Source organism: Pseudovirgaria hyperparasitica (genome assembly GCF_010093815.1).
Source record: "Pseudovirgaria hyperparasitica strain CBS 121739 unplaced genomic scaffold EJ05scaffold_2, whole genome shotgun sequence".
NCBI lineage: Eukaryota > Fungi > Ascomycota > Dothideomycetes > Acrospermales > Acrospermaceae > Pseudovirgaria > Pseudovirgaria hyperparasitica.
In genome coordinates, this window is record NW_022985550.1 from 495,502 (window position 1) to 509,416 (window position 13,915).

Below are 13,915 nucleotides of genomic sequence, written 5' to 3' on the forward strand. Positions count from 1 at the left end.
ATGTTATTCCTCGTCTCGCCTCCCTCCTTCGTGTAAGGGGAATAATTCATCACCGCCCAACGTGCCAGCTCCGCACCGCCATACCAGCCACACGTGCAATGACTTGCGTCATACCATTCTGAGCTTCTTCTTCCAAGAACCTCTTTGCGATGTAGAGTTTATTGTTCTCATCCTCTTCCGTGTTGTTGTACGTTTGTTGCACGGGTGCATTGGCCAGCCGTGTACCGACGTGCCTTACGATCGCAATCGAGTATATCACGTCCCGGTTTTCTTGCATAAGCAGGAATGTTCGCATGTCAATTAGCACACTCTCGATTTCCTTTGTCGAAGACGAGTCGTCGTCTCGCAATGTGATGAATGTGCCGAGGTGTTTCCAGAAATTCGTCTCGCTGTACTTGTCCGAACTTGGCTCGATGTTGGGATATGCAAGGTTCAGCAATGGATTGACGTCCTTGGTGTGGCCGGTAATAAGGTGCTCGAGGATGTCGAGTCGACTCTTGGCTTCTTGCAGCGGAACGTCTTCCGTTGTCGACGTGCTGGTGCCATTTGTGCTTGCAGGCTGTGCTTTTCGACACAGTGAAAGCAGTTGCCAGATTGTCTGGGCTTCGAAACTGGGAATCTGACGGCTGGTGCTGTAGTCAGTCTGCGACGTCCGGAACAGGACGATGAGGTATGAGAAAGCGGCAAGAGCCTCGGAGTCGCCTAGCAGCGCATCGAGGCCTTTGTGCGTGAACCATATCGTATCTAGCATGCGATCAAGACCGGTGGCGTAGTCGTTGGTGAAGACCTGTTTGACCTCTGACAGGTCTGCCGGTATCGTGTGACTGGGAGGTATCGTGGGTGGAGGGATGTTGCTAATGACAAACAAGTCTTTGATGTCGTTTTTCTTGACTATGCGAGAAGGTCAGCTTACTATCCTCATACGTTCTCAACAGTCGGAATGATACTATAGAAATCCTCACTACCTTGAAAGCCCCGGTCTGCACCTGGGTACATGCCATTGTTGCTGAAGGGCCCTTTGGGATCTGGCCGTGATCCTTGACCGTCGTGTGGCATTGCTGCGTGTTCTGGACCACCGAGTGCTGGGTCTATAGGCGCGCTGAAGTCGTATGGCTCGTGAGTAGAGGGTTGTGGTGGCGGTGGTGGTGGTGGATGCGCGGTCGAGCTGATGGGAGGCGGGTACGATGAGTTGGACGCAGGCGCGTACCCTTGCGGTATATGTGAATATGGCGCAGGTACAGGCGCAGGCGGCACTGGAGCAGGTGCGCTTGCAGTAGGAGCAGACGTTGGCGCTGGTTGAATTTGCGCAGGACTAGGCTGTTGCTTGAAGATGGGATCGTATCTGCAATACCTTGATGAGCAAATAGGCCGAGAGAGAGTGTGGTGTTGTCGCAAAGCTTACCCAGCACAGTCGCGTTTGCTTTTGCGGCAGTTGTTGCAGATAGGATGGGCTTCGTCACACTACGAAAGATTGGGTCAGTAAACGAAAATGAAGGTAGAAGATATTTTTAAACGAGACACGACAACACTGTGACGGAAATTCGAAGGTTCGCGTCTCGCTTCTGTCGCTCTTCGCTTCCAGAAAGCTTAAGCATTAAGCGACCGCTCCCCACCTTTGACCTCTTCACATCTTCCCATTGTTGACTTCTGGACTGTTCTTGATTACCAAATGAATTGGTGGCTCACCTTTATTCTTCTCTTGCGACAAGTCAGACATCCCGTCTTTGTGCGACGCTTGATCTCCTTCTTATGCCTTCCACCCGACATCATTCGTTGATCACCTTGCTGCGGCGGCAGCTGGTATCGCACGCCTGCAGAGTATAGATGAGCATTATGGGGAGAAGAAGCAGACATATGCGCAGATGGTGGTGGCAGTGAGGGACTGTGTTGATGCTGGGTGTAGTACGCACCGCCCATGTGCACATTGGGAGGAGGAAGTTGGGCGCCCGTATGCGGTGGACCAGCTTGCTGCGGAGGGGGCTGGGGAAGGTTCTGTCCATCAATTGTATGTATTGGAGGGAGGTTCAGAGGCCCTATCTGTCCACCCGGCGCATTCGGCGAGGCGCGATACTGCTCATTGTTCGATTGGCTCTGCGACGGTGCTTGGTATGCGTATGATGGAGGCATCGATGGCGACGGGTAGGAGTGCGGCGATGGATAGGACGTCGTCGTCGTCGTCGTCGTTTGAGACTGCGAAGGACGCGCGTGCGCACCATTCGAATCCGCCATCTCGGGTGCAGAGGAGGGTGTGGAGTCTGGATGGGACAAGTTTTCAGGTAGGATATAGACCTTGAAAGGCGGAGGCCCCGTGCGGGAAGGCGCGCTCGAGGCCAGGGCGCAGACAGGATCGTGGACTGGAGATGGAGAAGAGGATTGATAGAAGCAGTGATGGACACACAACAGATGACGGGGGTTATGGATATGTGGTCGATTGTGCCAGCCGACGGGCGTGGAGGGATGCGCGACGGGGTTGCAAAGGTTCGAACAGGAACCAGGACGACGATGTAGAGGATTGGTAGAAGGGCGGAAGGGTCCACGTCTGCCGGCGTCTGGCTTTAGCTTTTTGGCTGCGGCTCGGCGCCCCGGACTCGACGCGAATGATGCAGTCGGCTATCTTGATTCTCCGTACGCTGCAGTGCAGATAGTATCCGTGATGTAATTCTGCAAGATATCCTGGCGCAACTAGAGAAGAAAAAAAGAACAACGCCCCCCCCAAAAGTGAGATGTGAAGGCGTCCGAGGAGGTGTCGCCGCCGTGGCCAGCGATCAGCACCTCGTCGATCTTTGAACAACTGCTAATTAGTTTGCGTGAGTCCGAGGCACGATCGCAAAGGTCGGACAAGAGTTTGGCGAGGGAGTGCTTGAGAGATAATGAGAAAGTGAATGGACAGTAGCTGTGAAGAGTATCCAGGGGGTTCAACCCATTCCAGGCTGTTTTCCTTGGACTGCTTGCTCTTGTCGTCAGCCAGCCGCGGGCCACGCCCGTTGATGCCGAGATGATGTGGGAGTGTCTGTCCGTTCACTGGTCGCTGGTATCTTATTGAGCAGCTCTCAGAGGCCTTGCACAATGCTAGACAAGCGGATTGCTTGCAAGACACGAAGATGACATACAGACAAGAGGTGGGACAAGAGTTCGCATTCGGACGCTGTCTTGGAGTAGGATTCGACCATTTACGGGATGATGGCACGATCTTTAAAGCTGTTATTGCACTCTCTCCATAGGTACTGCTATATTACTACAAGAAAATGCATTGATGTACCTAACTATCATGGTAGCTATTTACTTTGTATGCCCGCTCGCCAGCACGTCCCTGAGCACCATCCATTTTCGCGATTTTGATGGCACACACCTCAATTGCTAATTATGCATCTTTTATTGCTCAATTGTACAGTAGTAGACATGTCAGCGCGCGACGGGATCTGGGTCTCGGCACAGCAGCACACTCAAATCTCACGGCTCTCACCCACCAAACGGCCCAAAAAAACATCATGATTTCCAAGCCGCGACCAAGCAGCTCTGCTGAGAATGGTTGCAAATCAGCGCCTCCGAACTCTCACCTGCCCAACTCGTCCATAGTCACTCAGTCGTCCTGCCAGGGCTTGGTCTGGTAATTGTCACGTCGAGCGAGATGTGCATCGCATCCTCGTCCTCCGCCACCCCGGCCCACGGTCCGTTCACGGTTCTTCGATCAACAAGTCATCCGACATCCCTTTCTTTCAGCTTCTTCGGCCATCTGACTTCTGACAATAATCACTCTCTTGAGCCCTCCCCAACAACGACTACAACTCAGCCAGCACCTGGACACTCCTGACGCCGAAAACAACAGAGTCTCAAGTCCCGTTAACCAATTAACCCTCAGCGGGACGGCGGTGCACCTCGGCCGAGTCGATCAAGCAAGGCGACCGTGCCCCCCTTCTCTCAGCGTCGTTGGTTGCAGCAAGCCAAAACCAGAAAACCAGAAAACCAGAAATCCAGAAATGTTCTGTTCGCCTTCTCCCGCTCCACGCGAGACACACTAAAGCGCGGGACGAGCGTGGGAAGGAGCCTTGGAGCTGAAAGGAAGGTAGCGAGCCTTCTTAGCCTGTCCTTGCCCCGTGCGTGCAAGCCTGCCCCGTGCCTGCCCTGCTTTTCCCGCCCTGCTTTTCCCGCCCGCACATGCCCTTCCCTCAATCCCTCGCCTTTGCCTGGAGGAGGATGTTGTTAATTACATAATTAACCTACTGCTTCGATGGATGTATTTGGTGGGTATGTGTATTAAGCCTGTTAGCCCCAAGTTAATAGAAGAATAACTAATTGTTGTTTGGCCATATACATATCCCCGGCCCAGCCAGATATACCCATCTATCAACCCTGTCCCTGCATTCAATGCCATACACACATACACACATACACACACGCACACACTCGCTTTGTCGTTCTTCATGCTGACGTCGACGACAGATATCATTGGTGCATCTCACCCCTCTCGCTTAAAGCAGCAGCTAACCGTTTTCATCTCACACAAGAGGCTTTCATAGCTGAGTTGGCAAACTCCTCTATCGCTTGCTATGTCTCAACTTAGGACTGACTTTCCAGGCAACATCTGGGATTGGGTTGGGAAGGGGGTAGATGGAATAGGCGTGGGGTGTGCGTGCTGCAGCCCTGGTGAAGGAGACAGACTAAGGCTCGCGCTGTTTGGAAGCGAGACTGCTTCGCTTCCGCTGGCTCGGGTTTGGCCTGTTGGAAGGATGATGGGTATATATATACATACTATATGATGCGTTGCGAGTCGACGTGGTTTGCAATCATTTTTGGTGGGTGTGGTTTCATAGACGGGGGGTTTTTGCGGCTAGGATTGACTGTGTGCGTGGTTTGGATAGTGAGGTGTGTGATGCTCAGCTGTGAGGTCTGTCCAGCATGGTGCCTTGTGTCTTATAGATCGTGCTATGAAGTATTACTGGTTGTCTTTTGCAACTCACTCTCCTGGACGATGCCGTGTGGGTAGCATGCCAGACGCGCGAATACGTATGCCATCCATTTCGAATTCAGCACGCAGGGACTGTAATATCGTCGTCAAATTCTACTTGCATGCTCCACACGAAGTAAAAGGGTATTGTGTGTTTGGCTACAATTCGCTCAACAACTTTTCCTGTTTGTCCATTTTCGAGACCACTTGAATGCTGGCCGTTGAAGATCCATACCCATCCTCTAAATTCGATAATAAGACCACTCGTCGGCGATCCTGAGACGTGACCGGTAGTCTCAAGTGCCCAATAATGCCATGTCAGGGTCTCGATGGACTTTTCGTCGTCTCGATTCTTTACATATCTGCTTGCTCTGGCACGATGTTGTTGAGCTTGCCCTTCTCGAGCACAGCTCGCACGTTGCCAATGTTCCATTCCTCCATAGCAGTCTGAGTCTGCGCAGGGTAGGGTTAGGTCAAGAGCACACGGAGACAGAGATTCAGAACCTACCTCGACGGTATACGTCCCCATGTGCGGCACAAGCATGACGTGAGGGTTCGCTACAAGTCCAGGATGGATCTCAGGCTCGTTCTCGTACACGTCCAATCCGCAAGACCACACATGTCCAGAGTCTAGAGCCTCGACAAGCGCTCCTTCGTCAATAACAGCACCACGCGCAGTGTTGACAATCACGACGCCTTTCTTCATCTTCTTAAACTCAGGGGTCGAGATGATGTGACGGGTATTTTTCTGCAGCCTCTAAGCACGGTGCCATCTCTCTCACAAAAGGGGGGCGCATTCACTCACGTTCAACGGGAGATTCAGACTCAGCACATCGCTGGTGCCGAGCAGCTCGTCGAAGCTCACATATTCCGCACCGCCAGAGAGCTCCTCGCTGAGCCTGGACCGGTTGTGATAGATGACCTTCATCCCAAACGCCTCCGCCTTCCTCTTCAAGTTTCTGCCGATTCCGCCCATGCCTAGGATCCCAAGCGTCTTGCCCTCTGGATCGTGGCCCAGAGGCGGCAGTGGCTGGCCGCGCCACTTGCCCTCTCTCAGCGCAATCATGGACACATTGAAGCCGCGCAAAGCCCCCAGAATCAGGAACATGTTGACGTCTGCAGTGGCGTCGTCTACGGCTGTTGGGACATTCGACACGCGGATGCCTCGCGCAGTGCAAGCATCGACTTTGACCTGATCGTATCCGGCGCCTGCACCGCGAGGTCAGCCTGCCGGTATCATACCATACCATACCATACATTTGATGTGCTGTGATATTGCATGACCATACCGTTGTGACAGATGAATTTGAGGCTGGACGGCAGGGCATCTACAAGCTCTTGATCGAATAGGCCAGTAGTAGCGAAGCTGTCAAACGTGCGGTACGCGACAATGACGCCGTCAAGCCTGCCTTCCTTGCATTCTTTTATGAATTCCTCTCGTGAGCGGGCTTTGGTCGTCACCAATTCGGCATAGTCGGCCAGAGCATTCCAGCTGTCGTGGGCGCTGGGAATTAGGTCAGACCAATGAACCGTCGTACGAAAGGGCTTCGCTTCCTCCAATGGTTGAACTGTGGCTGGACGGGCAATAGTAGCCCGTGACGAGGGGTCCTCCCAATCGTCCCATGGGAAACTTACTGTTCGATTTGCCCAAGTAGCAATGCTTTTGCTTTTGCCATCTTGCTTGAACCGGCGTGGCGGGATATAGAGTTGGGGTCAAGTAGTGGTTTATGAGAGGTGTGATTTTCTCCGGACCATCCACAGTTCAGGTAGACTGGTGGATTAAAGACTTTATCGCGCCAATCGATTGAGAACTGATGTCAAGAGTGAACCCGATCTCGGAAACGGCCCGCGGCATAGTGATAGCGTCTTATCTTAGGTCCGTGTCGGGATGCAAGGGCTGTGCGTGACGAGAAATGTGCTTATTTGGAAGGAATTGTGCTACTCATTCAGAAATTTCACCGTGAGGCTATCCGGCCACGAGCTCGATGATGCATTTCCGTTTGTTGGGCACCCTTTTCGCAGAGTACAAGCGGAGCTACACCACATGATACTATGTATGACCCCTGGAAGCGATACCGCAAGACCTTGTTTTTATGCTAATCCTCGGCGAATGACATTTCGGTGTTGCGGGCTGTTTCAGTCCTTTCCCAGCATCGGCATTTGGCATGGGGGTCATGTTCGCCCGAAGCGCGCATGAAAAGGCACTGCGCACACCACACGCGTTCCTAGATTAACCACCTACATCCCAGCATTGATGCGAGTTGCTGTTATTGATCCCATGTAACTATCCGTATTCGTACACACCGCATGGTTGTCTATGACACCCTGCATTAATCACCCCCATTCTCCTGACCCCCGCTTTCCTTCCATGCGTGCGCCCTCTGCAGCAATTTGGACAGCTTCGCAGCACTCTCATCGTCGGCTGGGAATACGTAGTCCATGTATTCTTCGAACGAGTCGTCGTCCAGCTTTCTTCGCTTCTTGACTTTCCTAGGCATTTGTTTGTCAACACTCTCGATATCATCCGCTGATCCGTGGGTGGCCTCGAAAGATCTCCAAGCATTCAGGAGTGCAACACGCTACGTCAATGTCAGCATTGATATTATTCATATGGAAACGCGGATAACATACCTCTTCTTTGAGATCTTTCTCTTTCAAGCTCTTGTAAGCACGCTTGAAGACCGCTCTCGCCCGTGTCTTAGCCTCTTCGCTGACGGGGGCCTCCTCATCTTCGTCTTCGTCACCCTCTGGAATGTTGATCTCAAAGTGCGCATAACTGATCCAGACCTTGACATGGTCTGTCTTCTCCAACAGCCGCTCATAAAGATTTCTCGTCCTGTCGTACTCTCCTTCTTCCTCTTCAAAGTCGATATAAGCTTTCCATAGAAGCTCTGGCATGTCCAGTTGCTGCTGCTGTACAGCGAGCTCGAAAATCGCTCTTGTTCGATCAAGATCGTCCAGTCCGCGCTCTAGCTCCGCAAACTTGATCCATGATTGAGTGTTGGACGCATTCCACTCTATTTTCTTCTCGTAAAGCGTGCGACATCGGACGAACTCAAAGAGTTTCAGCTCCAGATCGATGTAACCCTGGAAAAGTTTATCTTTCGGACACATACCGATAGCCTGTCCAAGAGTCTTTCGCGCCACATGTAGAGCCCCCTGACGGACGTCGAAATGTGCCTTCAGGAGCCAGATCTTGGCAAAGGTGAAGTGCTTGTGTGGTATAAGCTTCAAGCATTCTTGGTAAATCTGCCGAGCCCGATCGATGTCTTCGTTGTCCATTTCCTCCCACAAGGCATAAAAGACCCATAGATATATATACCGTCTCCAATGTCTTTTCTCGTGTGTCGGTGGAACCTGGGCGATGGCACGTTCGTATACGTCGCGTACCCTATCGACATCCCCTGATGTCTCTTCGAGTCTTGCATAGTCGAACCATGTATCATAATTTTTCGGGTTCTCCTTTACTTGTTCCTCGTACTGCACCCGTCTTTTGGATAAAATGACGTTTTCAACCCCCTCTTTATCTCCGAACTGCTTCTCGAAAGTGGTATAAGCTTTATGTAGAGTGGCGGACCGTGACCGAGCCATGCGGTCAAGAGCATACTTGTAGATAGCTCTTGCGCGCTCATACTCCTTGAGCTTAGCTTCAAACCGGGCGTAAGCCATAAAGAGCTTCTCATCCATGAAGTCGTCCCCAAGAGTTTCGATGGCACTACCAAAAACTTCTCGTACATCTTCCACATCGCCGTTCTCTTCTTCAAATCGAGCCCATTTAATCCAGTTCTTCGGTTCCGGGTGTACAATGGTAAACCGCTCGAAGATTGTCCGCGCCCGATCCAATTCTCCATATCGCTTCTCTAATTTAATGTAGGCGCTCCATGCCGCCTCGTCCGGCTCCCAAGTCATCCACCGTTCGAAAACTTGACGTACACCAGAGATGTTGCCCAAGGTTTCTTCCATGTACACATATTTATACCAAAGTTTGTCCACGCGAGGCAATATGGCGATGGCTCGGTCCAGAAGATTTCGAGCATGGTTGATATTCCTCGTCTTCATCTCTGCCTCGATATACCGTATCCATAGCACTACAGATGTCGAGTCAACATCCAGTGCTCGCTCGAAGATTGATCTGGCACGCTTATATTCTTTCTGTTCCAACTCCCATTGTGCATAGCGCATCCATTGGGTCATGTTGGTCCTACTGCGGCGAACATAGTTCTCGAACTCCTGCCGCTTCCGACCTTGAAACTCATGGAGCTCTTCTAGATCTGCAAAGCGCTGGGTCGGCGCTTGTAGACCTGTATCTTGTCGGTCTACGGCTTCGCGAAGTAGCTGTTCTGCTGAAATCTGTATGGGCGCGGCGGCCTTGTTCTTGACCCTCGGGGGTCCGCGTGAAGTCTCCATGATGGCTTGCGTTGCAGGTAAAAGATTGTGCGGTGGATATGTATATTATTGAGCGAACCGACTAAACAGAAGAGGACCGGGGGGAGCTTTCGAGAGGATCGCGCGGCCAACACGCATTGAGAGATGAGTCGTGCTCGGATTGAAGCTCCAGGCTGCTAGGAAGTTCTTCTGCACGCGTCGCGCACGGACCACTATTGGTAACGTTTGTCGTTCATCGTTTGTCGAATCACCTTGTCGCCGCAACAAGGAAGAGAGATCATCACAATCAACACCTTTCCATACACCCCTCGTCTCGCCGATAACTTTCCTTGATTTGCAGCTTTCTGGTGCAACGTGAGTGTGACAACTTTCAAGGCTTTCAGATTAACTGTTGACGATGGCATCTTTGGAGGAACAGCTCCTCAATGATTTTGGAGATGTCTCTGGCTCGGAGGATGGGGCGGAAGAAGAGCTTGGGGATGAGGAGCAAGAGCTGAGGAATGAGATGGAAGTTGAAGGGGCCGGTACAGAACGAGAGGACATTGCAAATGGCGATAATGGTGCAAAAGCCTCCACGACCCCAGGCTCAAAAGATCTCCGCAATGCGAACACGCTCCTGCAGACTCTGCGTCCTGTACTAGACGAGATTGATCGATACAGGAATAAGCCTAGTGAAAACTTCATTGGCTCACTAGAAGAGAACCCCGAATTTCGCCTACTCGGTCAAGCCAATACACATTCCACCTCCATCGACAATGAACTAGTTACGGTTCACAAATACATCAGGGACCACTACTCCGTGCGATTTCCTGAGCTCGAGACACTTGTCACCAATGCTATCGACTATTGCAAAACCGTGGCGATCATTGGCAACGGACCGATGAGCGAAATCAAAGCCATTGCTGCTTCGTCAGACAACCCGGTGGGCCAGCCGTTAACCAACGTGCTCACAGGACCGTCTCTGATGGTAGTGTCTATCGAAGCTGCGACAACACAAGGACAGGAGCTGAGCGAGAAAGAGCTGGCACAGGTGCAGAGAGCCTGTGATATTGCTCTACAACTCGAGAAAGCCAAGGTTACACTTACAGACTATGTGCAGTCTCGATTAAGCATATTTGCTCCCAATCTTACTGCGCTCGTTGGTTCCTTAACAGCGGCTCAGTTGATGAACTATGCAGGTGGTCTCATTGGGCTCGCAAAAACGCCGTCTTGCAACCTCGCACCCCTCGGATCGAAAAAGCAGAGTGGCATGGGATTGGCTACGAATGTCGGTGTCAGACACCAGGGGTTTCTATACGAGTCTCCTATCATTCGAGATATCCCTACCGATCTAAAGAAACAGGCGATGCGCATGGTCTCAGCGAAGGTTGTCCTCGCCGCTCGAATAGATCAAGTCCACAGTAGCCCGGACGGAACTAGCGGACAGGAGCTAAAAGAGGAATGTCTCCGAAAGCTAGAAAAACTTACGGAAGCACCTGCGAATAAGGGTGTACGGGCACTGCCCGCGCCTGACGACAAGCCATCCCGGAAGCGAGGTGGCAGGAGAGCGAGAAAGGCGAAGGAGGCTACTGCGCAGACGGAGCTTGCACGAGATCGTAACAGGATGGCCTTCGGAAAGGAAGAGCAAGAAGTGGGTTACGGCACTGGAGAGGGTACAGCAGGTTTGGGCATGGTTGGACAACGGAACGATGGTCGCATTCGGGCACCACAGATTGATCAACGCACAAAAGCGAAACTGAGCAAGAAAAATGCAGGGTGGGGAGGCCCTCCTACTGGAGGAATCGCATCTTCACTTCGCACGATGGGAGCTGGAGGGCAAAATCATGGACTGCGTACCAGCGGAGTTGGAGCTTCTGGTGCAGCAACATCTGGTACTGCCTCGACGATCGCATTCACTCCTGTACAAGGTCTGGAATTGGTTGACCCTAGGATCCGCGAGGAGATGAACAAGAAGCGCAAGGCAGACGAGGACCGCTGGTTCAAGGGAGGAACTTTCTCACAGATTGGGGGTACACAGACAGGGTCGAGCACCAAGGTCGATGCCAGTGGCTTCAAGATACCATCTCTACCGCCTCGAAAGAGACAGGACACGAAGAACTGAGTCGACGTGGTGACTTGTCTCGGACAAGTATTAGATTTCATTTCAGGCGCGAGGCAGGGAGCGAGTGCAGCATTTCAGGCGTTAATAGTAGCATGCATGACCTAGAAGGAGAAGGACGGCGGTCCGACAAGCGGGATGGTGGACGTGGAGGCAGGCATTATGCGGCTACGGAAGCAGCGCAGCGCACGATTGCGTTACGACCACGCGAACGAACGCCTGAATCGCGTAAGCTTTTGATAGGGTGCCTGAAGTTGCCAACCACAACCTATGGTAGGACGAAGCAGGTGTGCAAAAGGCAGAAACGGGCGAAGTCACGTAGTAGTACAGTAGCGACAAAAATAGCAGCACGATCGAGATATACTTTCTCGCCTGAAGCCGAAAGGCTGAAAGACAGCCAGCTCCAGAAGCGGTCGGTGACAAGACATGCATGCAAGAGAAGCGATGGCGTAAAAGGGTGTTGTGTAAAGTGTAAAAGTCTAGGTTTCGAGGATGACAAAGAAGGTTTTGTTATGAGGCGTTGCAATCCCGTGTATTCCATTGGAGGTCAGGCGTAAACCGACCAGCAGTCCTCGACTCGACTCGACATATGAAGATTGTACGGTTCACAGAATCGCGGATGCGGGGGAGAGGGCGGTGCCATGGGACGGTACTGTGTAGTAAGTACAATCGGAGAATTGGGCAGCGGATCGAAGGAATATATTGGGGAGCTTTGTTCCATGTTTTGGCGGCTCCTCTTCGATCCATCATCCATACACAGACGTCGGAGGATAGCTGGGTAAGGGGACAGTACAGGACTGTTTTCTTGGCGAGGGAGCATTCTGCAACGTGGATGTGGGGAACAGTGTCAGGGTCTTTGAGTCTTGAGTCTTTGAGCCACGCAACGGCAGCGTAACCCTCCAACGTCGACCCTTGTAGCAAGAATCTATATGGAACAGGTAATTGTATGGAAGCCTATTGCGGTGGTCTGGAAGGTTGCGGGATGTTATGATGACGATGATTAGAGTTTACGGACTTGAAGGGCTAAAGTGAGTATTATTGTTACTGTATAAGAATACCTTTCATTGAGGCATAGGGGAGGGCGGGAAGAGTAGCCAATACCAGCTAAATCGTCAGCTTAAGGTTAAGGGGGGTTCTGGGGGTGTATGACGGTGATGGTGACGGCAACGGTGACGATGGGCGGGCGCGGGTGATGGCAAACAGCGCTATGTTTCACCGCTGGCACTCTCCTGGCTCTTCTGGCTCTCCTGGCTGGAGAAAGGCTGGCGACCCTTGCATGATAAAAAGCCACCACAGTCCCTGTTGATCCAGATAGTTTGGCTTAGACTGCAAGTGATAATGCACCAATCCTTCCCCCTGTTGTGCCCGCAACACTAGGGCTACACTACACTAAACACTCTCTTACACTGTAACCTACAATGCCAACGGTCAACCCCCTTCCACTGCATTATTCTTCAGTACTTATGCATGCCCAACTAACTACCATGCGATACATGCAGGGACTGCGGCACGTAAAGAGTAAGAAAGACGCTTCTCCAGCTGACCTCACCGTGCGTTGGCTAATCGATGCCATGCCGTGCCTTGGGTCCCATCCGAGGAGGTAGGTCTGCAGCTCATGTCTGTGTTTGGGCCTTGGCTGGGCTCGTGAGCGAGAGATGAGCATGTTCACGCGCTGTGAATGGACATGTTGGATTGAAGTGTAAGGTAGCATAATGATTGTAATAATTAATGCCAGCCATTGCGAGGTTACAACAACAACACTTTGAATCCTGCACTGACTGCTGCTTCCTTTGACATTGCCCATGCTGTTCCTCCCCGTCCTACTTCATCTGCCTCCACTCCCCCGGTCCGAAGAGCGAACGCGCCAAAAAGCATCGTCTATATCACCAGTTCACTGTGATCAAACCGCAAAGTGTGAACTAAATAAGTGACGGCAACCACTTGAAACGCCCAAATCGCCAGGCCACTGTCACTCGCCTCCAGCGAATCGTGCGCTAGTATTGACTCCTGTAACTCGTGTGCCCTCTATCCCCTGGTCTAGCGTGCTTCTTCTGTGCATACTCACCCGTCCACCCGTCCACCCACCCACTCTCTCTCCTTCGCCTGCGCCCGCCCTGACTGCCCTTGGCTGCCCTGACTTTTTTGCCCTGACTTGTCCTGACTGGCTCTGACCGTCTACCTTGTCCCAATCCATCGCATCCCCGTCCTTACACTAATTACTACCTACTGTCACAACCTCCTGTCGAACCTCCTCGCCCTCTCTCTCTCTCTCACCCTGTCCATTCATCCTCACTCTCTCTTCGACCTCACCCGCCCTTCCGCCCTCAATTCCATTCCGCAACACCTTCAATTCGACTCCCGCGCCGCTCATTATACCCCACCGTCGTTCTTTCGCTGGCAGGAAACAGGAAACAGGAAACAACCGTCCTTCTAATCGCTCAACCCGAAATCGCTCCCTTTTGTCACTCTCGACTTGACGCGCGAAA

The 13,915-nt window shown here is 52.1% G+C and overlaps 4 protein-coding genes across 4 annotated transcripts; 1 reads left to right on the forward strand and 3 right to left on the reverse strand.

Moving 5' to 3' along the window:
- Nucleotides 1–49: 49 nt before the first annotated feature.
- Nucleotides 50–2,229, reverse strand: EJ05DRAFT_496583 (uncharacterized protein; the record flags this gene model as incomplete). Its single annotated transcript, XM_033746416.1, has 4 exons — nt 50–891; nt 948–1,342; nt 1,403–1,461; nt 1,687–2,229. The coding sequence occupies 4 exons, from the start codon at nt 2,227–2,229 to the stop codon at nt 50–52; spliced, it is 1,839 nt and encodes a 612-aa protein (XP_033604132.1).
- Nucleotides 2,230–4,875: 2,646 nt separating this feature from the next.
- Nucleotides 4,876–6,768, reverse strand: EJ05DRAFT_472654 (glyoxylate reductase). Its single transcript, XM_033743229.1, has 5 exons — nt 6,581–6,768; nt 6,235–6,449; nt 5,751–6,154; nt 5,454–5,693; nt 4,876–5,398 (listed from the first exon to the last, which is right to left on the reverse strand). The coding sequence occupies exons 1-5, from the start codon at nt 6,619–6,621 to the stop codon at nt 5,300–5,302; spliced, it is 999 nt and encodes a 332-aa protein (XP_033604133.1). The 5' UTR covers nt 6,622–6,768; the 3' UTR covers nt 4,876–5,299.
- Nucleotides 6,769–7,275: 507 nt separating this feature from the next.
- EJ05DRAFT_496585 (putative cell cycle control protein) lies at nt 7,276–9,352 on the reverse strand (the record flags this gene model as incomplete). Its single annotated transcript, XM_033746417.1, has 2 exons — nt 7,276–7,524; nt 7,577–9,352. The coding sequence occupies 2 exons, from the start codon at nt 9,350–9,352 to the stop codon at nt 7,276–7,278; spliced, it is 2,025 nt and encodes a 674-aa protein (XP_033604134.1).
- Nucleotides 9,353–9,592: 240 nt separating this feature from the next.
- On the forward strand, nt 9,593–11,817 carry EJ05DRAFT_181906 (Nop domain-containing protein). Its single transcript, XM_033739589.1, has one exon. The coding sequence runs from the start codon at nt 9,729–9,731 to the stop codon at nt 11,430–11,432; it is 1,704 nt and encodes a 567-aa protein (XP_033604135.1). The 5' UTR covers nt 9,593–9,728; the 3' UTR covers nt 11,433–11,817.
- Nucleotides 11,818–13,915: the final 2,098 nt, after the last annotated feature.